The following is a 21,777-nucleotide window of genomic DNA, read 5'->3' as shown; positions in this document are numbered from 1 at the left end:
GCATCAGTTATCTGTTATACTGCTCTCCTTGAGAAGGACCTAAGCATCTGCATCAAGACAGGAGAACTAAACTTGATCCTTCAGATGGACTCAATGGGTCTGATTTACAAACCTTTTTACTGTGCACAGTATGTCTAACTCATGCTTCCCACTGAATTTGCACCTTAGTGGTACTGTTAGTGTTGTTCATAAACCGGTCTCCCTGGTTTACATTTACTGTTTAACACAGGCTTGCTTCTTTTTTCGTATTAATGTCATCTTATTGTCATTTAACTTAATAATATGTACTCTAGATTTCTAAATTGATTTGGGACCATTCTTGTGTTGTGTTTTGTCTCTATTACTGTTTTGGTACAGCGGAAACACTTTACACATTTAATCCAAGTTAAACCTGTCTGCTCTGTGGCATAGCTACATGGGGGTCTGAACTCACATTAATTTAGTGAGATTAGCCGTTCAGCCTGACAAGGATTGTGTTTACTACTTAAGGTGGGTCACCCCCTCCCTCAACTATTAACCCAGTTTCTTACAACCTCCCTCTGGAATGCTGCATTTTTGGATAATCCCACATTCTACAGAGGAAACCTGCTGCTGTGTATTCCCACCTAGAACAGGTGTCTGAAAATGTAGGGTATATCCTTATAAGTGCTGGAGTGTCAGGTCAGTTAATTGTGAACAATGTAATTAAGTTTAAAACTTAAAAAAAATAATCAGGTATTCCTAGATCTCTTCCTTGTCGGTTGCAATGCAACAGTTGACTTCTGGTCATAAAGGATTAGTCCAAAGCCCAAATCTCACTTTATTTGCAAATTCCGTAAGTCCACGTGTCGCTGCTTATGCTGCTTTATATATGATTATGGGAGAAGTTTCTTAACTCCACCTAGTGTTTAGAAAAAGTGAGGGATTGTGTGGGTAGGTGGTTAAGCATCATTTTGGCCCCAAAATTAGTCGAACAGCGCTAATCAGTGACACGTGTCAGGAATGGGACTTCATATTCCTGCCCCAGGTCTGAGATGTTAGATAGCTTTGCATTGACACATATATATCCAACATCTACATCTCAAAATATAGGGAGTCCCCATAGTGGCATCTCACTTACATGTACAATATTAGTAGTTTTTATTATTGCGCACTCTGGGGCTTATTTATGAGAGCCCTGTTCACTCTTGCACCATGTAAAGTGATACATGCGTGTCACAGGACTCTCATAAAGATTCATGAAGCTATGCAAAGCCACCCTGCATGACTTTGAGTGCCTTTATAAATTATGAGTAAGGAGACGCAGCAAAAAACGTGCCTTACCTTACTCTGCGCCTGGGAGGCATTCCATGGACATTGCGGTGGGTTTCCCACACAACACCCATGGAATCTGACGCTGCCCCAGATTTACAAAGTGATGTAAACCTGGGGAAGTATCAAGTTCATATGCCTCCCAAGGTGAGGCATAAGGAGGAGAAATATGTTCATTTTTCCTTGTTTTTCCTCTTTTTATGTGTGCTGCATTCTGAAGGACACATAGAATGAAGAAAACGCCTCATAGGATTGCTTTTGTGCAGGAAGGTGCCCCTTCCTGCACAAAAACAATCCTGCCTGCAACTAAGGCATGCATGTACCATGGTGCAAGGGTGCCTACGTTGGCGCTAGGCTCTTGAACAGCCACCAGAGCAGGGAGAAACAACAGGAATGCACTGTATTGATTAAATACAATGCAATTCTGCCCTTTCACCTTGGCATAGGACAGCGTAGCAAGGTGGCTTACTTCGCTGCCCTACACCAAAATGCCATAAATGAGGCCCTCTGTCCTTAAGTGTAGTAGACATCATACCTCAGTACCAATTTTTAGCATGTCTTCACCCAAAAAAATATTTCTTGCTTCTGTCTTTTTCCAGTTGCACTGTGGGGCTATCTACTATGTCACTGGAATGCATGGATGTGAGGAAGGACTTATCGGTGTGGCGACATGGGCGGATTCCCCCCTTTTCGATCATGGGCCTCTCTACAGCCGGGACCGACAGGATCCAGTGACACGGCGAAATACACTCCGCTGTTCTGTTTTTCCACAGCGCGGAGCCAACGATAACCTGGAAGTGCGCGGGTATGACCCAGGAAGTGCTTCGGAAAGACCAATGAAAGGAGGCGAGTTCGAACAGGAGGCGGTTCTAACCGGTGATGCGAAAGGAACAGGGACGGCGTCGGGAAGGAAGACGGAAGGAGACAAACTTTGTCTGCAGAGAACCGAAGGAAAGCCCAGGACGGAAGACGCCATGGAGGACGTCGACCAGGAATCAGGAGGGTGGTGGTGTGAAGACTGGTGGAGTCCGCCGGAGGATGCTGGAGAGTGGCCGTAACTCAGGAGAGTTGCGGCAGAGCATGTGAGTGGCAGCGTCTTCGGGGAACAGGAGGGTGGTGTGAGGGACAAGGGTAGTGAACCGGAAAGGGTGGCGGGTCAAAACCCAGAGGGATTGTGGTGTGATTATCGTACCCTGTAGATACCGGTGAGATAGCTACGTGAGAAGTTGGCGGGGACCCTCAATACTGAGTGAATATCTAAAAGATACCTATTTTTGTTACTGTGGCCTATTGTTTCTTTTATCGTTTCACAATGCTTAAACCTCGCAATTGACTCGTTTACTGTGGGGCAGGACTTCAAGCAGTGTTTAAGTTACCTTTTTTCCCCAATGAACACACGAATAGGCTCCCTAGGCACTAATAACAAGACTCTATCTCCCCTACAACTACACCACGGTGATTCTTCTTGTGCACTTTGAGGTGTGGTGACAGGTTTACAAACACAGAAGTAACTGGAAAGCACATTTCTGACGGCTCCCTTCTTTTCCCTCTCTTATGAGCCTCTAGGGTGAAAACCTTGACCTCAAAGAAGAGGAGCCGGAACCATCGCCCTCTACTGCCCACTTCAGCTCGACCAGGATTACATGTGAAGAGAAAACAAAAGAATCACCTGTTGTGTCACCAAATCTTGTTACTTCTGACAATAAAACTCGGTCTTTTGGCTAATACATACAGCCTCCTCGCCTGTATATCAAACCTGCCCTCCCACAATGTAATATCTATTTATACAATACAGATGGAACTTACATGATACTGAACTTCTGTGCAAGCTTGTGGGAGATGATCTTTGATCCACTGGATGGCTTGAGCAGTTGGATCACAAACAAGAACCCAGGCACTGCTTCCTTCAGCACTGGTTAAAACGCAGGAGTTGTCTAATGCCAACTTGTTTTTAGGAATTCCCTTCATTTCCAACTTCTTCAACTCAATCTAAAAAAAAAAAAATGTATTTCATATTCCACGTGCACAATATGAATGCATTACATTGTGGCACTTTCCCTGCTATGCTTTAGACATTATTTAATGTGAGGATGCTTATAGCAATGACACAGAGATAATCCTTTGTGCTAAATAAGACTAGGAGCTCATACAATTATCACTCCAACATATAAAAGCAAAGTATTTGGCAACTGTTTTTTTGTAGAGATCATAGTCTCACAATCTGCACAAATACACAGAAGATCGAAGATGTGAAGATGTGCGGACTAATGGGATATTGTTGTTAAAAGAAACATTAAGAATTTTCTTTTCTGAAACTATATAATAGACTTTTGAAATAGATGGATGGATAAACAGACAGATAGACAGATAGATAGATAGATAGATAGATAGATAGATAGATAGATAGCTCGATAGCTCGATAGCTCGATAGATAGCTCGATAGCTCGATAGCTCGATAGATAGATAGCTCGATAGATAGATAGATAGATAGATAGATAGATAGATAGATAGATAGATAGATAGCCTTTGTCCTTTCTAGAAGATCCCAGAACAGCTTAAAGACTGTGAATACAACTAGCAAGATGTGAACTAGTTTAGGTAGGCAGACGCTGAGATACTCAAGAACCCATAAGAATACCTTACCCTTGAAATGCAAGCACTTATGGCAGATGAAAAGTCTTTGGCGCTCCTAGTCCTTGGACATAATAACACCTTTTCAGATAAAGAACAATTGCATTGCTCTTGTGTAGTGTCAACAAATAGCAATGATTTAATCAAAGAGTTTGAATGGTTCACTGTCCCTGTGTCCTTTTATCATTCATTACAGGATAACATCAATTGAAGATGATACAGGCAAGCTGCAAACATGTAGCAGTTTCTTTAATATTAAGTTCTCCGTAGAACTTCTCCACACTCCTTATTGTGCTGGACAGTTAAAGAGCCTCTGTTTATGACACAGAGAGCTGGGTTGCAAGGAGATCACATGATTAATGCTGTTTGAATTCCAAGTTGCTCGCAAGAGGATACCAGGCAAGCTTGGTATTCTTGTTATGTGATACAGTGAGCCGTATAATTAAATATAGCTGTATTCTGGATGATTCATTAGAATCATTTGCAACTGCAATCAAATGGAAATTGAGTGACAAAATTTAGAAAACTAGCCCAAGATTAATTGCTTAAATGGATCCTATCCAAAATTATTTTTTGTGAACGTGACGTTTTTGGAAAAAGGGTATTTCAGAAAGAATTTTATGATGAATCAGCTGGTTGTTGTGATCAGGTGCCTATTCACAGAATAGTTTCCCTGGCATATTTATTTGATTGAAAGGTTTTTGCAAAGTTCTAAAACATGCCTCTATGTAGCCACTACAGAGCACCAGATATTGCTATAGGCAGAGTCTCAGACCTGTTCGTCCTAGGGTGGTCTTCCCTCCTGTTTTACTGAATTTGTTTTTGTTGGCCTTGGGACTCTGTGCACTTTACTACTACTAACTAGGGCTAAAGTGGTCACTTCCTAAAACTTGGTAGCATTGGCTTATACAAAATTTCCATCTTTAATTTTCTGATAAGTCCCTTATAGTCCCTATAAGTTTACTAGGGCCTATAAATTAAATGCTACTAATGGTCTTGCAGCACATATTGTGCCACCAACTTAAGCACCCATTTAAAACAAGTGTTAAGTCTGAAATTGCAGCTGGTGTGCAGTTTTAAACTGCCAATTCGACTTAACAAATTTAACTTTTTGCCAAGCATAAAGCTCCCCTTATAAAACATGCAATTCACCTTTGGGTAAACCATAAAACTGCCACAGGACATGGCGCATTGTATTTAAAACATTTGACATTTTCTTCTAAGTTTACATGTCCTGGTAGTGAAAAACTCACAAATTCGTTTTCCACTACTGGGAGGCCCACCTCTTCTATAGGATAACATTGGGTTCCCTTACTGCATGCAGTAAGAGATAACTTTTGTTTGGGAACAGATGGAAATATCATGTTTAGTGTCTAAAGAATTGTAATGTAAAATCCTCTTCAATGGCTTCTTATAGAAAGTTGGCATTTTCTGGTCCTACAGCCTGTATCCTGGGCCAGATGACTAAGTGTAGTTAACAGTTGGCTTTGTGTAACACAAAGGAGGAATAGGCGTTGGCAGGATGAGCCATCCTGGCATGATGGTAGGGACGGCCCGTGTTCAGCCACATTCACATTTTAATGGAGCTGCCTCACCACCAACACAATCAATCAATCAGGAGTTTGTTAAAGCGCGACTACTCACCCGTAAGGGTCTCAAGGCGCTAGGGGTGTGGGGGGGGGGGGGTGCAGGTTCCATTCCATCAAGGAGGGGGTCTATCGAAGAGCCAGGATTTGAGGTTTCTTGCGAAGATGGGGAGCGATGTTGTCTGTCTGAGGTGGAGCGGTAGGGCGTTCCATGCTTTGGCCGCGAGGAAGGAGAAGGAGGGGCCTCCCGATCTGGTCTTTCTGGTGCGGGGGACCACGGCGTAGGAGAGCTGGGCTGATCATAGGGTCCTTTGGGGTGCGTGGAATTTGAGCCGGCTGTTCAGGTATGCTGGTCCGGTGCCGTGGAGGGCCTTGTGTGCGTGGGTGAGCAGCTTAAAGGTGATTCTCGACTCGACGGGGAGCCAGTGGAGTGTGCGCAGGTGCTGGGAGATGTGGCAGTGTTTTGGCAGGTTGAGGACCAGTCTTGCGGCAGCGTTCTGGATGTTCTGTAGCTTGCGGATGAGGTTTTTGTTTATTCCGGCGTAGAGTGCGTTGCCGTAGTCGAGTCTGCTGGTGACCAGGGCGTGAGTGACTGTCTTTCGGTGTTCGAGGGGGATCCATTTGAAGGTCTTACGAAGGAGGCGGAGGGTGTGGAAGAAGGAAGATGAGACAGAGTTGATCTGGCGGTCCATTTTGAGCTCGGAGTCCAGGATGATTCCCAGGTTGCATGCGTAGTCTGTGGGGGTTGGCGGGTTTCCGAGGGCGGTGGGCCACCAGGTGTCGCTCCAGGCGTCGGGGTTTGGGCCCATGATGAGTACTTCTGTTTTGTTGGTGTTTAGTTGTAGGCAGCTGTTTTTCATCCATTTGGCGACGGCTTCCATGCCTTCTCGGAAGTTGCGTCTGGCGGTGTTGGGCTCGTTCGATAGGGAGAGGATGAGCTGGGTATCGTCTGCATATGACACGATGTTGAGTCCGTAGGTTCTGACGATGGGGGCAAGTGGAGCCATGTAGACGTTGAAGAGCGTCGGGCTGAGGGAGGAGCCCTGGGGGACTCCGCAGGTGGTAGGTGTGGGGTCTGAGAGGAAAGGGGGGAGTCTGACCCGTTGCGTCCTGCCGGAGAGGAAGGAACAGATCCAGTCGAGGGCCTTGTCCTGGATTCCTGCGTCGTAGAGTCTGCGTATTAGGGTGCGGTGGGAGACTGTGTCGAACGCCGCTGATAGGTCTAGGAGGATGAGGGCTACTGTTTCTCCTTTGTCCAGTAGGGTGCGGATGTCGTCTGTTGCGGCGAGGAGGGCGGTTTCCGTACTGTGGTTTTTTCTGAAGCCAGATTGGGAGGAGTCGAGGATGTTGTGTTCTTCAATGAATGTGGGGAGTTGGCTGTTGATGGCTTTCTCGATGACTTTCGCTGGGAAAGAGAGCAGGGAGAAGGGTCTGTAGTTTTTGAGGTCGGTGGGGTCCGCTGAGGGTTTCTTTAGGAGGGGGTTGACCTCTGCGTGTTTCCAGTCGTCGGGGAACGAGGCGGTCGCCAGGGAGCGGTTGATGGTGTGGCGGAGCATGGGTGCGATGGTGTCGGCGGCTCTGTTGAAGATGTGGTGAGGGCAGGGGTCCGTGGGGGCCCCTGAGTGGATTGACTTCATTGTCTTCAGTGTGTCTTCGGTGGTGAGGGCTGTCCAGTCATCAATCGCTGGTTTCTGGGTGTCGGCGGTGGTTGGTGAAGGTTCAGTGTGTTGGTTGTCTTCGTCGAAGTTGTCGTAGATGCTCTTGATTTTGTGGTGGAAAAAGGTGCTGAGTTTGTCGCAGAGGTCTTGTGAGGGAGGGATGTGGGTAGACTCGCTGGTGGGTTGGGCGAACTCCTTGATGATGCTGAAGAGTTCCTTGCTGTTGTGTGCGTGGGTGGAGATTCTGTCTTCAATCGCTTTTTTCCTCGTTTCTCTGATGAGTTGATGGTGGGCGTTGGTGGCGTCTCTGAAGTTGTTGTGGGCTTCTGTGGATTTGGTGTTTCTCCAGGCCTTTTCGAGGCGGCGGCATGTGCGCCTGGACTCTCGAAGTTCGGTGGTAAACCATCTGGCTTTCTTGGCACGGGTATTGTTGTTTTTCGTGAGGGGGGGTTATGGTGTTGGTGCTGTCCGAGATCCATCTATGCAGGGTTCGGGCTGCGGTGTTGGGGTCGTCGATTTCCGCGATGGTTGGGGTGGAGTTGTTGAGTGAGGAGGTGAGCTGGTCGTCGGTGATTTTGGTCCAGTTTCTTTGTGGAAGCAGGTGCTGGTGTCTGTGGATGGTGGGTGTTCTGAAGGTGAAGTGGACGCAACGATGGTCGGTCCATGGGAGTTCGGTGGTGTAGTTGAAGGTGATGGAGTTTCCTGTAGTGAAGAGGGGGTCGAGAGTGTGTCCTGCTGAGTGCGTGGGCTCGGTCACGATCTGGCAGAGTCCAATGTTGTGGAGGTTGTCCAGGAGGCATGTGGTGTTGGGGTCCAGTTGATTGTCGAGGTGGAAGTTGAGGTCTCCCAGCAGGGTGTAGTTGGTGGATGCGATGGCCTGTGGGGAGATAATGTCCGTGATGGAGTTGGCGAAGGGTCCGCGGGGTCCAGGGGGTCAGTAGATGAGGGTTCCTCGGAGGGCGGCGGTGGGGCTGGCCAGTATCTTGAAGTGAAGGTGTTCCATCAGTTCTGTGGACTTGTCAGGGAGTGTGCTCAGGCGGAGGCTAGATTTGTGGACGATGGCGATTCCTCCTCCTGGGTGGGTGGGGCGGTACTTCCTGGAGATCTTGTATCCTTGGGGGATGGCGATGGCGATGTCCGGTCCCAAGGTGGGGTTGGTCCAGGTTTCGGTGAAGAATGCTACGTCCGGGGTGGTGCTGTCGAGGAGGTCCCAGATTTCTGTGGCGTGTTTGTGGAGGGATCGGACGTTGAGGAGGATGCATTGCAGGGTCTTCGGTTCGGTTGTGTTCTTGTGGGCGGGTTGTGCTAGATCCGTGTTCTTGGCGGTGCTGCAGGTGTGCCGGCAGCGGTGACAGCTGAAGGGTCCATGGGTGTCGGCTGGTGATGCTAGCTTGCAGTTGTTGTTGCAGCCTGGGTTGAGTGCGTGGAGTGCTACTGGGTCGTAGCATTGGCGGGGCGGAGGTCCAGGGTTCCTGGTGCTGGTTGCGGACGGGTCGCGGACGGGCGCAGACGTGCTTGCCTTTGACGCGCCTTCGGTGCACCAGCGGCGCGCCCGCAGCCCGCAGCCACTGCGCGCCCGCGCAGTGGCCGCCATTAAGTAGGGGTCGGGGAGGGCTGGACAGCTGGGAGGCGGGAGCGGGGAGGGGAGCTGGATTGGACCGGTCGCGCTGGGGGGGGGGCCGCGGGGGCAGCAGTGGCGGGGAAAGGTAAAGGGAGGAAAGAAGGGATAAAGAAAAAAGGGAAAATAAGCAGAAATAAGGCACAAAAGATCAGAGATGCAGAAAAGAGCAGAAAGGTGAAAGATAGAAAGGGTAGAAAAACGAGTGAAGGAGCAGAGGGAGAGAAAGGGAAAATGGGCAGAAATAATGCACAAAAGAGCAGAGGTGCAGAAAGGTGAAAGATAGAAAGGGTAGAAAAACGAGTGAAAACGAGTGAAGGAGCAGAGGGCGAGAAAGGGAAAATGGGCAGAAATAAGGCACAAAAGAGCAGAGATGCAGAAAGGTGCAGAAAGGTGAAAGACAGAAAGGGTAGAAAAACGAGTAAAGGAGCAGATTGAGAGAAAAGGAGACAGAGGCCCACTGGACCACCAGGGATGAGGCGCAGGGAAACCTGCGGGTGGAGGAGGGCCTCGATTACACAAAGTACTTCACACTAGCCTTTTGGGACCACATGCCCAGTTGAGCAATGAAAGGGAAAAAATAAAATTTCAGAACAATTTGTAGGGACAAAACTCCAGAAGTTTCTTCCACTTCAAAGCTGGCACTGAGTATCTAAACAGGACCCACAGACCTACTCTTCAACTCACTCCTGGACCTGTGAAGAACTCTTAGAGGACTGTTCTGCTGTCTTATGCCTGTTGCATACTTCAGAGGACTGCCCTGCTGCCGCAAGAGGGCTGCCCGGCTGCCTGAAAGCTGTCCATGACCTCAGAGGACAGCCCTGCTGCTTGAGACCTGCTTTTCTGCTTGAAACCAGGACTACCAGAGTGACTCCAAGGGTTAGTTTGCTGGCCTCCTGTTCAGAGCTACAGGTACACAAAAATCTCCAACATCTTCCAAAGTGCACCTTGAACCTGCCTCAAGTGAGTTATGAATATCCAAGTGCTGCCCGTTAGTCCTGGAATATGGAAGTGGGGCTAAAGGTGCCCAACCAGTCAAAATCCCAAACTTGGGATATACACATTTTCTGCCAAAAAGTGCTCTTAAAACATAGATGAGAACGAGACCTACCTTCTCGTCAATCTGCCCAAGGTGCATCATACATGTCATTCAGCCTGACATGTTAGCAGCTCCCGCTATATTCTTCTCGCAGCAGAAAATCCTGTCCGGCAGCTCTTATCTGGAAGGGTGGTACAAAAGGGGGTGGTGATGGACGGAGCATCTGAACCAATCAAACACTCACACCCAGTCAAAAGATCTGGGTTGAATCCATCACCGTTCTTTAGCCCACTCTGCCACCCCAGTTCAGACATGGCTATATGCAAATCAGTCTGACCCTGTGCCTCATGGGAACAATCCAGCCCGAACTGCCAAGCCATGCCTTCCCTGGACCGGAAACAAGCTTCCGAGGACCGGTTTCTGGCATTGCAGCCGTCTTCAGCCCGGCTTGCTTGAATCCAGTGGCAAAGTGAGCAAGGGACTCACGTCTGAGCATACCCTGCCAAACTCATGGCGGCCAAAGCGGTACAAAAGGGGGTGGTGATGGACGGAGCATCTGAACCAATCAAACACTCACACCCAGTCAAAAGATCTGGGTTGAATCCATCACCGTTCTTTAGCCCACTCTGCCACCCCAGTTCAGACATGGCTATATGCAAATCAGTCTGACCCTGTGCCTCATGGGAACAATCCAGCCCGAACTGCCAAGCCATGCCTTCCCTGGACCGGAAACAAGCTTCCGAGGACCGGTTTCTGGCATTGCAGCCGTCTTCAGCCTGGCTTGCTTGAATCCAGTGGCAAAGTGAGCAAGGGACTCACGTCTGAGCATACCCTGCCAAACTCATGGCGGCCAAAGCGGTACAAAAGGGGGTGGTGATGGACGGAGCATCTGAACCAATCAAACACTCACACCCAGTCAAAAGATCTGGGTTGAATCCATCACCGTTCTTTAGCCCACTCTGCCACCCCAGTTCAGACATGGCTATATGCAAATCAGTCTGACCCAGTGCCTCATGGGAACAATCCAGCCCGAACTGCCAAGCCATGCCTTCCCTGGACCGGAAACAAGCTTCCGAGGACCGGTTTCTGGCATTGCAGCCGTCTTCAGCCCGGCTTGCTTGAATCCAGTGGCAAAGTGCGCAAGGGACTCACGTCTGAGCATACCCTGCCAAACTCATGGCGGCCAAAGGTACAAAAGGGGGTGGTGATGGAAAGAGCATCTGAACCAATCAAACACTCACACCCAGTCAAAAGATCTGGGTTGAATCCATCACCGTTCTTTAGCCCACTCTGCCACCCCAGTTCAGACATGGCTATATGCAAATCAGTCTGACCCTGTGCCTCATGGGAACAATCCAGCCCGAACTGCCAAGCCATGCCTTCCCTGGACCGGAAACAAGCTTCCGAGGACCGGTTTCTGGCATTGCAGCCGTCTTCAGCCCGGCTTGCTTGAATCCAGTGGCAAAGTGCGCAAGGGACTCACGTCTGAGCATACCCTGCCAAACTCATGGCGGCCAAAGGTACAAAAGGGGGTGGTGATGGACAGAGCATCTGAACCAATCAAACACTCACACCCGGTCAAAAGATCTGGGTTGAATCCATCACCGTTCTTTAGCCCACTCTGCCACCCCAGTTCAGACATGGCTATATGCAAATCAGTCTGACCCTGTGCCTCATGGGAACAATCCAGCCCGAACTGCCAAGCCATGCCTTCCCTGGACGGGAAACAAGCTTCCGAGGACCGGTTTCTGGCATTGCAGCCCTCTTTAGCCCGGCTTGCTTGAATCCAGTGCCAAAGTGAGCAAAGGACTCACGTCTGAGCATACCCTGCCAAACTCATGGCGGCCAAAGCGGTACAAAAGGGGGTGGTGATGGACGGAGCATCTGACCCAATCAAACACTCACACCCAGTCAAAAGATCTGGGTTGAATCCATCACCGTTCTTTAGCCCACTCTGCCACCCCAGTTCAGACATGGCTATATGCAAATCAGTCTGACCCTGTGCCTCATGGGAACAATCCAGCTCGAACTGCCAAGCCATGCCTTCCCTGGACCGGAAACAAGCTTCCGAGGACCGGTTTCTGGCATTGCAGCCGTCTTCAGCCCGGCTTGCTTGAATCCAGTGGCAAAGTGAGCAAGGGACTCACGTCTGAGCATACCCTGCCAAACTCATGGCGGCCAAAGCGGTACAAAAGGGGGTGGTGATGGACGGAGCATCTGAACCAATCAAACACTCACACCCAGTCAAAAGATCTGGGTTGAATCCATCACCGTTCTTTAGCCCACTCTGCCACCCCAGTTCAGACATGGGTATATGCAAATCAGTCTGACCCTGTGCCTCATGGGAACAATCCAGCCCGAACTGCCAAGCCATGCCTTCCCTGGACCGGAAACAAGCTTCCGAGGACCGGTTTCTGGCATTGCAGCCGTCTTCAGCCCGGCTTGCTTGAATCCAGTGGCAAAGTGAGCAAGGGACTCACGTCTGAGCATACCCTGCCAAACTCATGGCGGCCAAAGCGGTACAAAAAGGGGTGGTGATGGACGGAGCATCTGAACCAATTAAACACTCACACCCAGTCAAAAGATCTGGGTTGAATCCATCACCGTTCTTTATCCCACTCTGCCACCCCAGTTCAGACATGGCTATATGCAAATCAGTCTGACCCTGTGCCTCATGGGAACAATCCAGCCCGAACTGCCAAGTCATGCCTTCCCTGGACCGGAAACAAGCTTCGAGGACCGGTTTCTGGCATTGCAGCCGTCTTCAGCCCGGCTTGCTTGAATCCAGTGGCAAAGTGAGCAAGGGACTCACGTCTGAGCATACCCTGCCAAACTCATGGCGGCCAAAGCGGTACAAAAGGGGGTGGTGATGGACGGAGCATCTGAACCAATCAAACACTCACACCCAGTCAAAAGATCTGGGTAGAATCCATCACCGTTCTTTAGCCCACTCTGCCACCCCAGTTCAGACATGGCTATATGCAAATCAGTCTGACCCTGTGCCTCATGGGAACAATCCAGCCCGAACTGCCAAGCCATGCCTTCCCTGGACCGGAAACAAGCTTCCGAGGACCGGTTTCTGGCATTGCAGCCGTCTTCAGCCCGGCTTGCTTGAATCCAGTGGCAAAGTGAGCAAGGGACTCACGTCTGAGCATACCCTGCCAAACTCATGGCGGCCAAAGCGTTATAAAAGGGGGTGGTGATGGACGGAGCATCTGAACCAATCAAACACTCACACCCAGTCAAAAGATCTGGGTTGAATCCATCACCGTTCTTTAGCCCACTCTGCCACCCCAGTTCAGACATGGCTATATGCAAATCAGTCTGACCCTGTGCCTCATGGGAACAATCCAGCCCGAACTGCCAAGCCATGCCTTCCCTGGACCGGAAACAAGCTTCCGAGGACCGGTTTCTGGCATTGCAGCCGTCTTCAGCCCGGCTTGCTTGAATCCAGTGGCAAAGTGAGCAAGGGACTCACGTCTGAGCATACCCTGCCAAACTCATGGCGGCCAAAGCGGTACAAAAGGGGGTGGTGATGGACGGAGCATCTGAACCAATCAAACACTCACACCCAGTCAAAAGATCTGGGTTGAATCCATCACCGTTCTTTAGCCCACTCTGCCACCCCAGTTCAGACATGGCTATATGCAAATCAGTCTGACCCTGTGCCTCATGGGAACAATCCAGCCCGAACTGCCAAGCCATGCCTTCCCTGGACCGGAAACAAGCTTCCGAGGACCGGTTTCTGGCATTGCAGCCGTCTTCAGCCTGGCTTGCTTGAATCCAGTGGCAAAGTGAGCAAGGGACTCACGTCTGAGCATACCCTGCCAAACTCATGGCGGCCAAAGCGGTACAAAAGGGGGTGGTGATGGACGGAGCATCTGAACCAATCAAACACTCACACCCAGTCAAAAGATCTGGGTTGAATCCATCACCGTTCTTTAGCCCACTCTGCCACCCCAGTTCAGACATGGCTATATGCAAATCAGTCTGACCCAGTGCCTCATGGGAACAATCCAGCCCGAACTGCCAAGCCATGCCTTCCCTGGACCGGAAACAAGCTTCCGAGGACCGGTTTCTGGCATTGCAGCCGTCTTCAGCCCGGCTTGCTTGAATCCAGTGGCAAAGTGCGCAAGGGACTCACGTCTGAGCATACCCTGCCAAACTCATGGCGGCCAAAGGTACAAAAGGGGGTGGTGATGGACAGAGCATCTGAACCAATCAAACACTCACACCCAGTCAAAAGATCTGGGTTGAATCCATCACCGTTCTTTAGACCACTCTGCCACCCCAGTTCAGACATGGCTATATGCAAATCAGTCTGACCCTGTGCCTCATGGGAACAATCCAGCCCGAACTGCCAAGCCATGCCTTCCCTGGACCGGAAACAAGCTTCCGAGGACCGGTTTCTGGCATTGCAGCCGTCTTCAGCCCGGCTTGCTTGAATCCAGTGGCAAAGTGCGCAAGGGACTCACGTCTGAGCATACCCTGCCAAACTCATGGCGGCCAAAGGTACAAAAGGGGGTGGTGATGGACAGAGCATCTGAACCAATCAAACACTCACACCCGGTCAAAAGATCTGGGTTGAATCCATCACCGTTCTTTAGCCCACTCTGCCACCCCAGTTCAGACATGGCTATATGCAAATCAGTCTGACCCTGTGCCTCATGGGAACAATCCAGCCCGAACTGCCAAGCCATGCCTTCCCTGGACGGGAAACAAGCTTCCGAGGACCGGTTTCTGGCATTGCAGCCCTCTTTAGCCCGGCTTGCTTGAATCCAGTGCCAAAGTGAGCAAAGGACTCACGTCTGAGCATACCCTGCCAAACTCATGGCGGCCAAAGCGGTACAAAAGGGGGTGGTGATGGACGGAGCATCTGACCCAATCAAACACTCACACCCAGTCAAAAGATCTGGGTTGAATCCATCACCGTTCTTTAGCCCACTCTGCCACCCCAGTTCAGACATGGCTATATGCAAATCAGTCTGACCCTGTGCCTCATGGGAACAATCCAGCTCGAACTGCCAAGCCATGCCTTCCCTGGACCGGAAACAAGCTTCCGAGGACCGGTTTCTGGCATTGCAGCCGTCTTCAGCCCGGCTTGCTTGAATCCAGTGGCAAAGTGAGCAAGGGACTCACGTCTGAGCATACCCTGCCAAACTCATGGCGGCCAAAGCGGTACAAAAGGGGGTGGTGATGGACGGAGCATCTGAACCAATCAAACACTCACACCCAGTCAAAAGATCTGGGTTGAATCCATCACCGTTCTTTAGCCCACTCTGCCACCCCAGTTCAGACATGGGTATATGCAAATCAGTCTGACCCTGTGCCTCATGGGAACAATCCAGCCCGAACTGCCAAGCCATGCCTTCCCTGGACCGGAAACAAGCTTCCGAGGACCGGTTTCTGGCATTGCAGCCGTCTTCAGCCCGGCTTGCTTGAATCCAGTGGCAAAGTGAGCAAGGGACTCACGTCTGAGCATACCCTGCCAAACTCATGGCGGCCAAAGCGGTACAAAAAGGGGTGGTGATGGACGGAGCATCTGAACCAATTAAACACTCACACCCAGTCAAAAGATCTGGGTTGAATCCATCACCGTTCTTTATCCCACTCTGCCACCCCAGTTCAGACATGGCTATATGCAAATCAGTCTGACCCTGTGCCTCATGGGAACAATCCAGCCCGAACTGCCAAGTCATGCCTTCCCTGGACCGGAAACAAGCTTCGAGGACCGGTTTCTGGCATTGCAGCCGTCTTCAGCCCGGCTTGCTTGAATCCAGTGGCAAAGTGAGCAAGGGACTCACGTCTGAGCATACCCTGCCAAACTCATGGCGGCCAAAGCGGTACAAAAGGGGGTGGTGATGGACGGAGCATCTGAACCAATCAAACACTCACACCCAGTCAAAAGATCTGGGTAGAATCCATCACCGTTCTTTAGCCCACTCTGCCACCCCAGTTCAGACATGGCTATATGCAAATCAGTCTGACCCTGTGCCTCATGGGAACAATCCAGCCCGAACTGCCAAGCCATGCCTTCCCTGGACCGGAAACAAGCTTCCGAGGACCGGTTTCTGGCATTGCAGCCGTCTTCAGCCCGGCTTGCTTGAATCCAGTGGCAAAGTGAGCAAGGGACTCACGTCTGAGCATACCCTGCCAAACTCATGGCGGCCAAAGCGTTATAAAAGGGGGTGGTGATGGACGGAGCATCTGAACCAATCAAACACTCACACCCAGTCAAAAGATCTGGGTTGAATCCATCACCGTTCTTTAGCCCACTCTGCCACCCCAGTTCAGACATGGCTATATGCAAATCAGTCTGACCCTGTGCCTCATGGGAACAATCCAGCCCGAACTGCCAAGCCATGCCTTCCCTGGACCGGAAACAAGCTTCCGAGGACCGGTTTCTGGCATTGCAGCCGTCTTCAGCCCGGCTTGCTTGAATCCAGTGGCAAAGTGAGCAAGGGACTCACGTCTGAACATACCCTGCCAAACTCATGGCGGCCAAAGCGGTACAAAAGGGGGTGGTGATGGACGGAGCATCTGAACCAATCAAACACTCACACCCAGTCAAAAGATCTGGGTTGAATCCATCACCATTCTTTAGCCCACTCTGCCACCCCAGTTCAGACATGGCTATATGCAAATCAGTCTGACCCTGTGCCTCATGGGAACAATCCAGCCCGAACTGCCAAGCCATGCCTTCCCTGGACCGGAAACAAGCTTCCGAGGACCGGTTTCTGGCATTGCAGCCGTCTTCAGCCCGGCTTGCTTGAAACCCCGAATGGGCTGGGCATGCTCAGACGTGAGTTCCAGGCTCTCCACACCACTGGAGTCAAGCTATCCAGGCTGATGAAGGCTGATAGCCAGAAACCGGTCCTTGGATGCTTGATTCCGGTCTGGGAAAGACATGGCTTGGTAGTTCGGACTGGACTGTTCCCATGAGGCACAGGGTCAGAGCTGATTTGCATATAGCCAGTGTCTAACCCAGGGTGGTGTGGAGTGCAAAAAAACGATGGATTTAGGCCCAGATCCTTGTACTGGGGTGAATGTATGACATTGTTCTACATTCTGTCCATCAACTGTGTTTTTTGCAATTTTCACCCTGAGTGGGCTGGGAATGCTCAGACGTGAGTCCCAGGCTCTCCACACCACTGGAGTCAAGCTATCCAGGCTGATGAAGGCTGATAGCCAGAAACCGGTCCTTGGATGCTTGATTCCGGTCTGGGAAAGACATGGCTTGGTAGTTCGGACTGGACTGTTCCCATGAGGCACAGGGTCAGAGCTGATTTGCATATAGCCAGTGTCTAACCCAGGGTGGTGTGGAGTGCAAAAAAAACGATGGATTTAGGCCCAGATCCTTGTACTGGGGTGAATGTATGACATTGTTCTACATTCTGTCCATCAACTGTGTTTTTTGCAATTTTCACCCCGAGTGGGCTGGGTATGCTCAGACGTGAGTCCCAGGCTCTCCACACCACTGGAGTCAAGCTATCCAGGCTGATGAAGGCTGATAGCCAGAAACCGGTCCTTGGATGCTTGATTCCGGTCTGGGAAAGACATGGCTTGGTAGTTCGGACTGGACTGTTCCCATGAGGCACAGGGTCAGAGCTGATTTGCATATAGCCAGTGTCTAACCCAGGGTGGTGTGGAGTGCAAAAAAACGATGGATTTAGGCCCAGATCCTTGTACTGGGGTGAATGTATGACATTGTTCTACATTCTGTCCATCAACTGTGTTTTTTGCAATTTTCACCCCGAGTGGGCTGGGTATGCTCAGACGTGAGTTCCAGGCTCTCCACACCACTGGAGTCAAGCTATCCAGGCTGATGAAGGCTGATAGCCAGAAACCGGTCCTTGGATGCTTGATTCTGGTCTGGGAAAGACATGGCTTGGTAGTTCGGACTGGACTGTTCCCATGAGGCACAGGGTCAGAGCTGATTTGCATATAGCCAGTGTCTAACCCAGGGTGGTGTGGAGTGCAAAAAAACGATGGATTTAGGCCCAGATCCTTGTACTGGAGTGAATGTATGACATTGTTCTACATTCTGTCCATCAACTGTGTTTTTTGCACTTATCTGGAAGGGTATCAGGCCTCTTGGAGGCCTAGCAGGATGCAGCATGGAGCTTCATCCCGCTGGAGGTTTTTGACTTCCAAAAAAGTGACAAAGCAAGAACGCAGAAATCGTCACTACACCTTCATTCAGAATCTCCCAGATGATGATGCCTCCTTGGACACTGCCAGCTTCCATGCCCCACTGAACCGTACTTTCTCAGACATGTTTCTTTAAAATTTCTTCTACGTCCGAAAGTAAGCTGAGACGAGGCCCAATCTACTTCTTGTATCTGAACGATGCTCCATTGCAGTCAGCTAGAATTTTTGACTTTACCCAGGTTTCACGCAACTAGATGTCCACAGTTGGTGTGTTGATCTTTTAGGCGATAGATTGCACTAAAAACTTTCAAAATTCATAACTCCCGTTCTACTGATTGGATTTTTGTAGTTTTGGTGTCAAATGATTAATTAAAATGGACTCTCTTGTTCAAAACTAGTGTGGATTTTTTGTGTTATGTTGTCACTGTATTGCTGTTTGGGTGCTGCATATATACTGTACACACTGCCTCTAAGTTAGGCTGACTGATGTTTGTGTCAAGCTATCAGAGGGTTAAGCAAAGTTAATTTAGTGACTTTTGAGGTTCACTTGACAGGGATTGTGGCTACGCTTGAGAAGGGCTCATGCTCCCCTCAACCAACAATCCAATTACTCATAGTAGCTATTTGCCATAAGGAGATGGGGCCCCAATATCACCTAATGAGTCATTCTACACAACTCCAACGTGAGAGTTAACTGTTTATTTGCTATAGGTGGAGAGCATGTACGAAAATGTGTGCTACATCTTTCTATTTTTCCAGTAATGGATATAAAATGAATTAAGTTTGCTAATGCACAAATAAGGTAAAGCTTACTGCTGTGGCTTGTCCGCTCTGTGAACAATCCAATACAATAAGGAGAATAAGGAGAGGAAAGTTGAAGGATGATATATATGGAACTGTGGTTTTTCTTCCTACGTGTTTGAGATTTCCCAAAATACTTCCCAAATTGACTTTTGTTGCAACTCTTGTTTCAATTCTAATGGTCATCCAGACTTTTAAAATAAGAGCTTTGAAAAGGTTACATGGCTATCTTCTTCTCTCTAATGTGGTTCTATGGCGACCATAGATGTGCTAAAAATCTGAGTATTTGTTTCTGATATTATATTTAATATTGTTGTTTATGTTATTATTTGAACATTTTTAACATGCACAAATACTCATTAGGCTGTTTGGCATTGTGGAAAAACATATGTCATGAGTAGAAAAAAATGTGAGCAATCTAGTAAACAACCAAGTTTTCAGTTGTCATTGAAACTCAAATGATTGGTGACAGTACAGTGTTAAAATTCCAATGATTTACAGCATTTTATTGCCTGAAAAGAAAAAGAACAGGCACCCTGATAACATTTATCATTCTTAGGAACGATGAGACAACTGGTTGTAGAAGATATGAGCAATCTTTGAGGAACATGCAAAACAAGAACAGAAGTGAAATATTAACATCTTTTTGTTACATTTGTAATAAAGCTTGAAACATTGAAAGAACATATTTGAACCATGTGTTGTTGAATGGTTGCACAGATTGATGCTGTGGTGGCGCTGAGTGATGTGATGGGAAACGAGTGATGCTGTGGCGTTCAGTGATGCTGTGGTAGCACATAGTGATGTTGTGGTGCCCCTGAGTGATGCTGTATTGGTGCGGAGTGATGCTGTATGATATGCTATGTTTTGTTTTGCTATCCTATGTTTTGTTTTGTTATGCTATGCTATGTTTTGCTATCCTATGCTTTGATTTGTTATGTTATACTATGCTGTGTTTTGTTATGATATGCTATGTTTTGTTATGCTATGCTATGTTTTGCTATGCTATGCTTTGTTATGCTATGCTGTTTTGTTATGCTATGCTATATTTTGTTTGGTATGCTATGTTTTGCTATGCTATTATATGTTTTGTTTTGCTATGCTATGTTTTGTTGTGTTTTTTAAGCTATGCTATGTTTTGCTGTGTTTTGCTATGTTTTGTTATGCTATGTGTTGTTATGTTTTGCTATGCTATGCTATGTTTTGCTATCCTATGCTTTTTTTGTTATGTTATGCTATGTTTAGTTTTGCTATCCTATGATTTGTTTTGTAATGCTATGCTATGTTTTGTTATGCTATGCTATGTTTTGTTGTGTTTTATTATGCTATGCTTTGTTTTGCTATGCTTTGTTTTGCTATGCTATATTTTGTTATGCTATGTTTTGTTATGCTATGCTATGCTTTGTTATACTATGTTTTGTTATGCTATGGTAAGCTTTGTTTTGTTATGTATAATATGTTTTGTTTTGCTAGGTTTTGTTGTGTTTTGCTATGTTTTGCTATGCTATGTTTTGTTATGCTATGCTTTGTTTTATGTTATGTTATGCTATGTTTTGTTATGTTATGCTATGTTTTGTTCTGCTATGTTTTGTTGTGTTTTGCTATGCTATGTTTTGTTTTGTTACGCTTTGTTTTGTTTTGCTATCCTATGCTTCGTTTTGTTGTGATATGCTATGTTTTGTTATGCTGTGCTGGTGAGGAAGTGTGAGTGTGTGTGAGTGTGTGTGAGTGTTTGTGAGGGTGTGTGAGGGTGGGTGAGTGAGGGTGAGGGGGTGTGAGGGTTAGGGGGTGTGAGGGTGTGTGAGGGTGAGGGTGTGTAAGGGTGAGAGGGTGAGGGTGTGTGAGGGTGAGGGTGTGTGAGGGTGAGGGTGTGTGAGGGTGAGGGTGTGTGAGGGTGTGTGAGGGTGAGGGTGTGTGTGAGGGTGTGTGAGGGTAAGGGGGTGGGGGGATGTGGGTGAGACGGTGTGAGGGGGTGTCAGGGGGTGTGAGGGTGAGGGTGTGTGTGAGGGTGTGAGGGTGTGTGAGGGTGAGGGGGGTGAGGGTGGGTGAGGATGGGTAAGGGTGGGTGAGGGTGCGTGAGGGTGAGAGGGTGGGTGAAGGTGGGTAAGAGGGTGAGGGGTGTGAGGGTGAGGGGGTGTGAAGGTGTGGGGGTGTGAGGGTGAGGGGGTGTGAGGGTGAGGGTGTGTGTGAGGGGGTGAGGGTGTGTGAGGGTGAGGGGTGTGAGGGTGAGGGGGGTGAGGGTGGGTGATAGGGTGTGTGAGGGTGAAAGGGTGTGTGAGGGTGAGAGAGTGGGTGAGGGTGAAGGTGGGTGAGAGGGTTAGTGAGGGTGAGGGGGTGTGAGGGTGAAGGGGTGAAGGGGTGTGAGGGTGAGGTTGGTGTGAGGGTGAGGGTGTGAGGGAGGGTGAGGGGGTGTGAGGGTGCGAGGGGGTGAGAGGGTGTGTGAGGGTGAGAGGGTGTGTGAGGATGAGTGAGGGTGAGGGTGCGTGAGGGTGAGGGTGTGTGATTGAGAGGATGAGGGGGTGTGAGGGTGATCGGGTGTGAGAGTGAGGGGGTGTGAGGGTGATGGGGTGTGACAGTGAGGGTGCATGAGGGTGAGGAGGTGTGTGAGGGTGTGAGGGTGAGGGGGGGTGAGGGTGAGGGTCTGTGAGGGTGAGGGTGTGTGGGGGTGTGAGGGTGTGAGGGTGAGGGGGGTGAGGGTGGGTGAGGGTGAGGGTGAGTGAGAGGGTGTGTGAGGGTGAGGGTGTGTGTGGGTGTAAGGGTGTGTGAAGGTGAGAGGGTGGGTGAGGGTGAGAGGGTGAGTGAAGGTGAGGGGGTGTGATGGTGAGGGGTGTGAGGGTGAGGGTGTGAGGGAGGGTGAGGGGATGTGAGGGTGAGGGGGTGTGAGGGTGAGAGAGGGTGAGAGGGTGTGTGAGGGTGAGGGGGTGAGAGAGGGGTGAGGGGGTGAGAGAGGGTGTGTGAGGGTTAGAGGGTGTGTGAGGGTGAGAGGGTGAGTGAGGGTGAGGG

General features: G+C 49.3%; 1 protein-coding gene across 1 annotated transcript in view; it reads right to left on the bottom strand.

Moving 5' to 3' along the window:
• The window catches only part of LOC144762435 (dynein axonemal heavy chain 5-like), a 1,437,549-nt gene that overhangs the window by 286,898 nt on the left and 1,128,874 nt on the right, over nt 1-21,777 (bottom strand). The window contains exon 90 of the mRNA XM_078647616.1: nt 3,097-3,279. Coding sequence (XP_078503742.1) covers nt 3,097-3,279 — 183 coding nt within the window. The remainder of the gene's footprint in view (nt 1-3,096; nt 3,280-21,777) is intronic.

The sequence above is a fragment of the Lissotriton helveticus genome, chromosome 6, assembly GCF_964261635.1.
Source record: "Lissotriton helveticus chromosome 6, aLisHel1.1, whole genome shotgun sequence".
NCBI classification, from domain to species: Eukaryota; Metazoa; Chordata; class Amphibia; order Caudata; family Salamandridae; genus Lissotriton; species Lissotriton helveticus.
The sequence above is the reverse complement of the archived record's forward strand: the minus strand, read 5'-3'. Positions and strand labels throughout refer to the sequence as shown.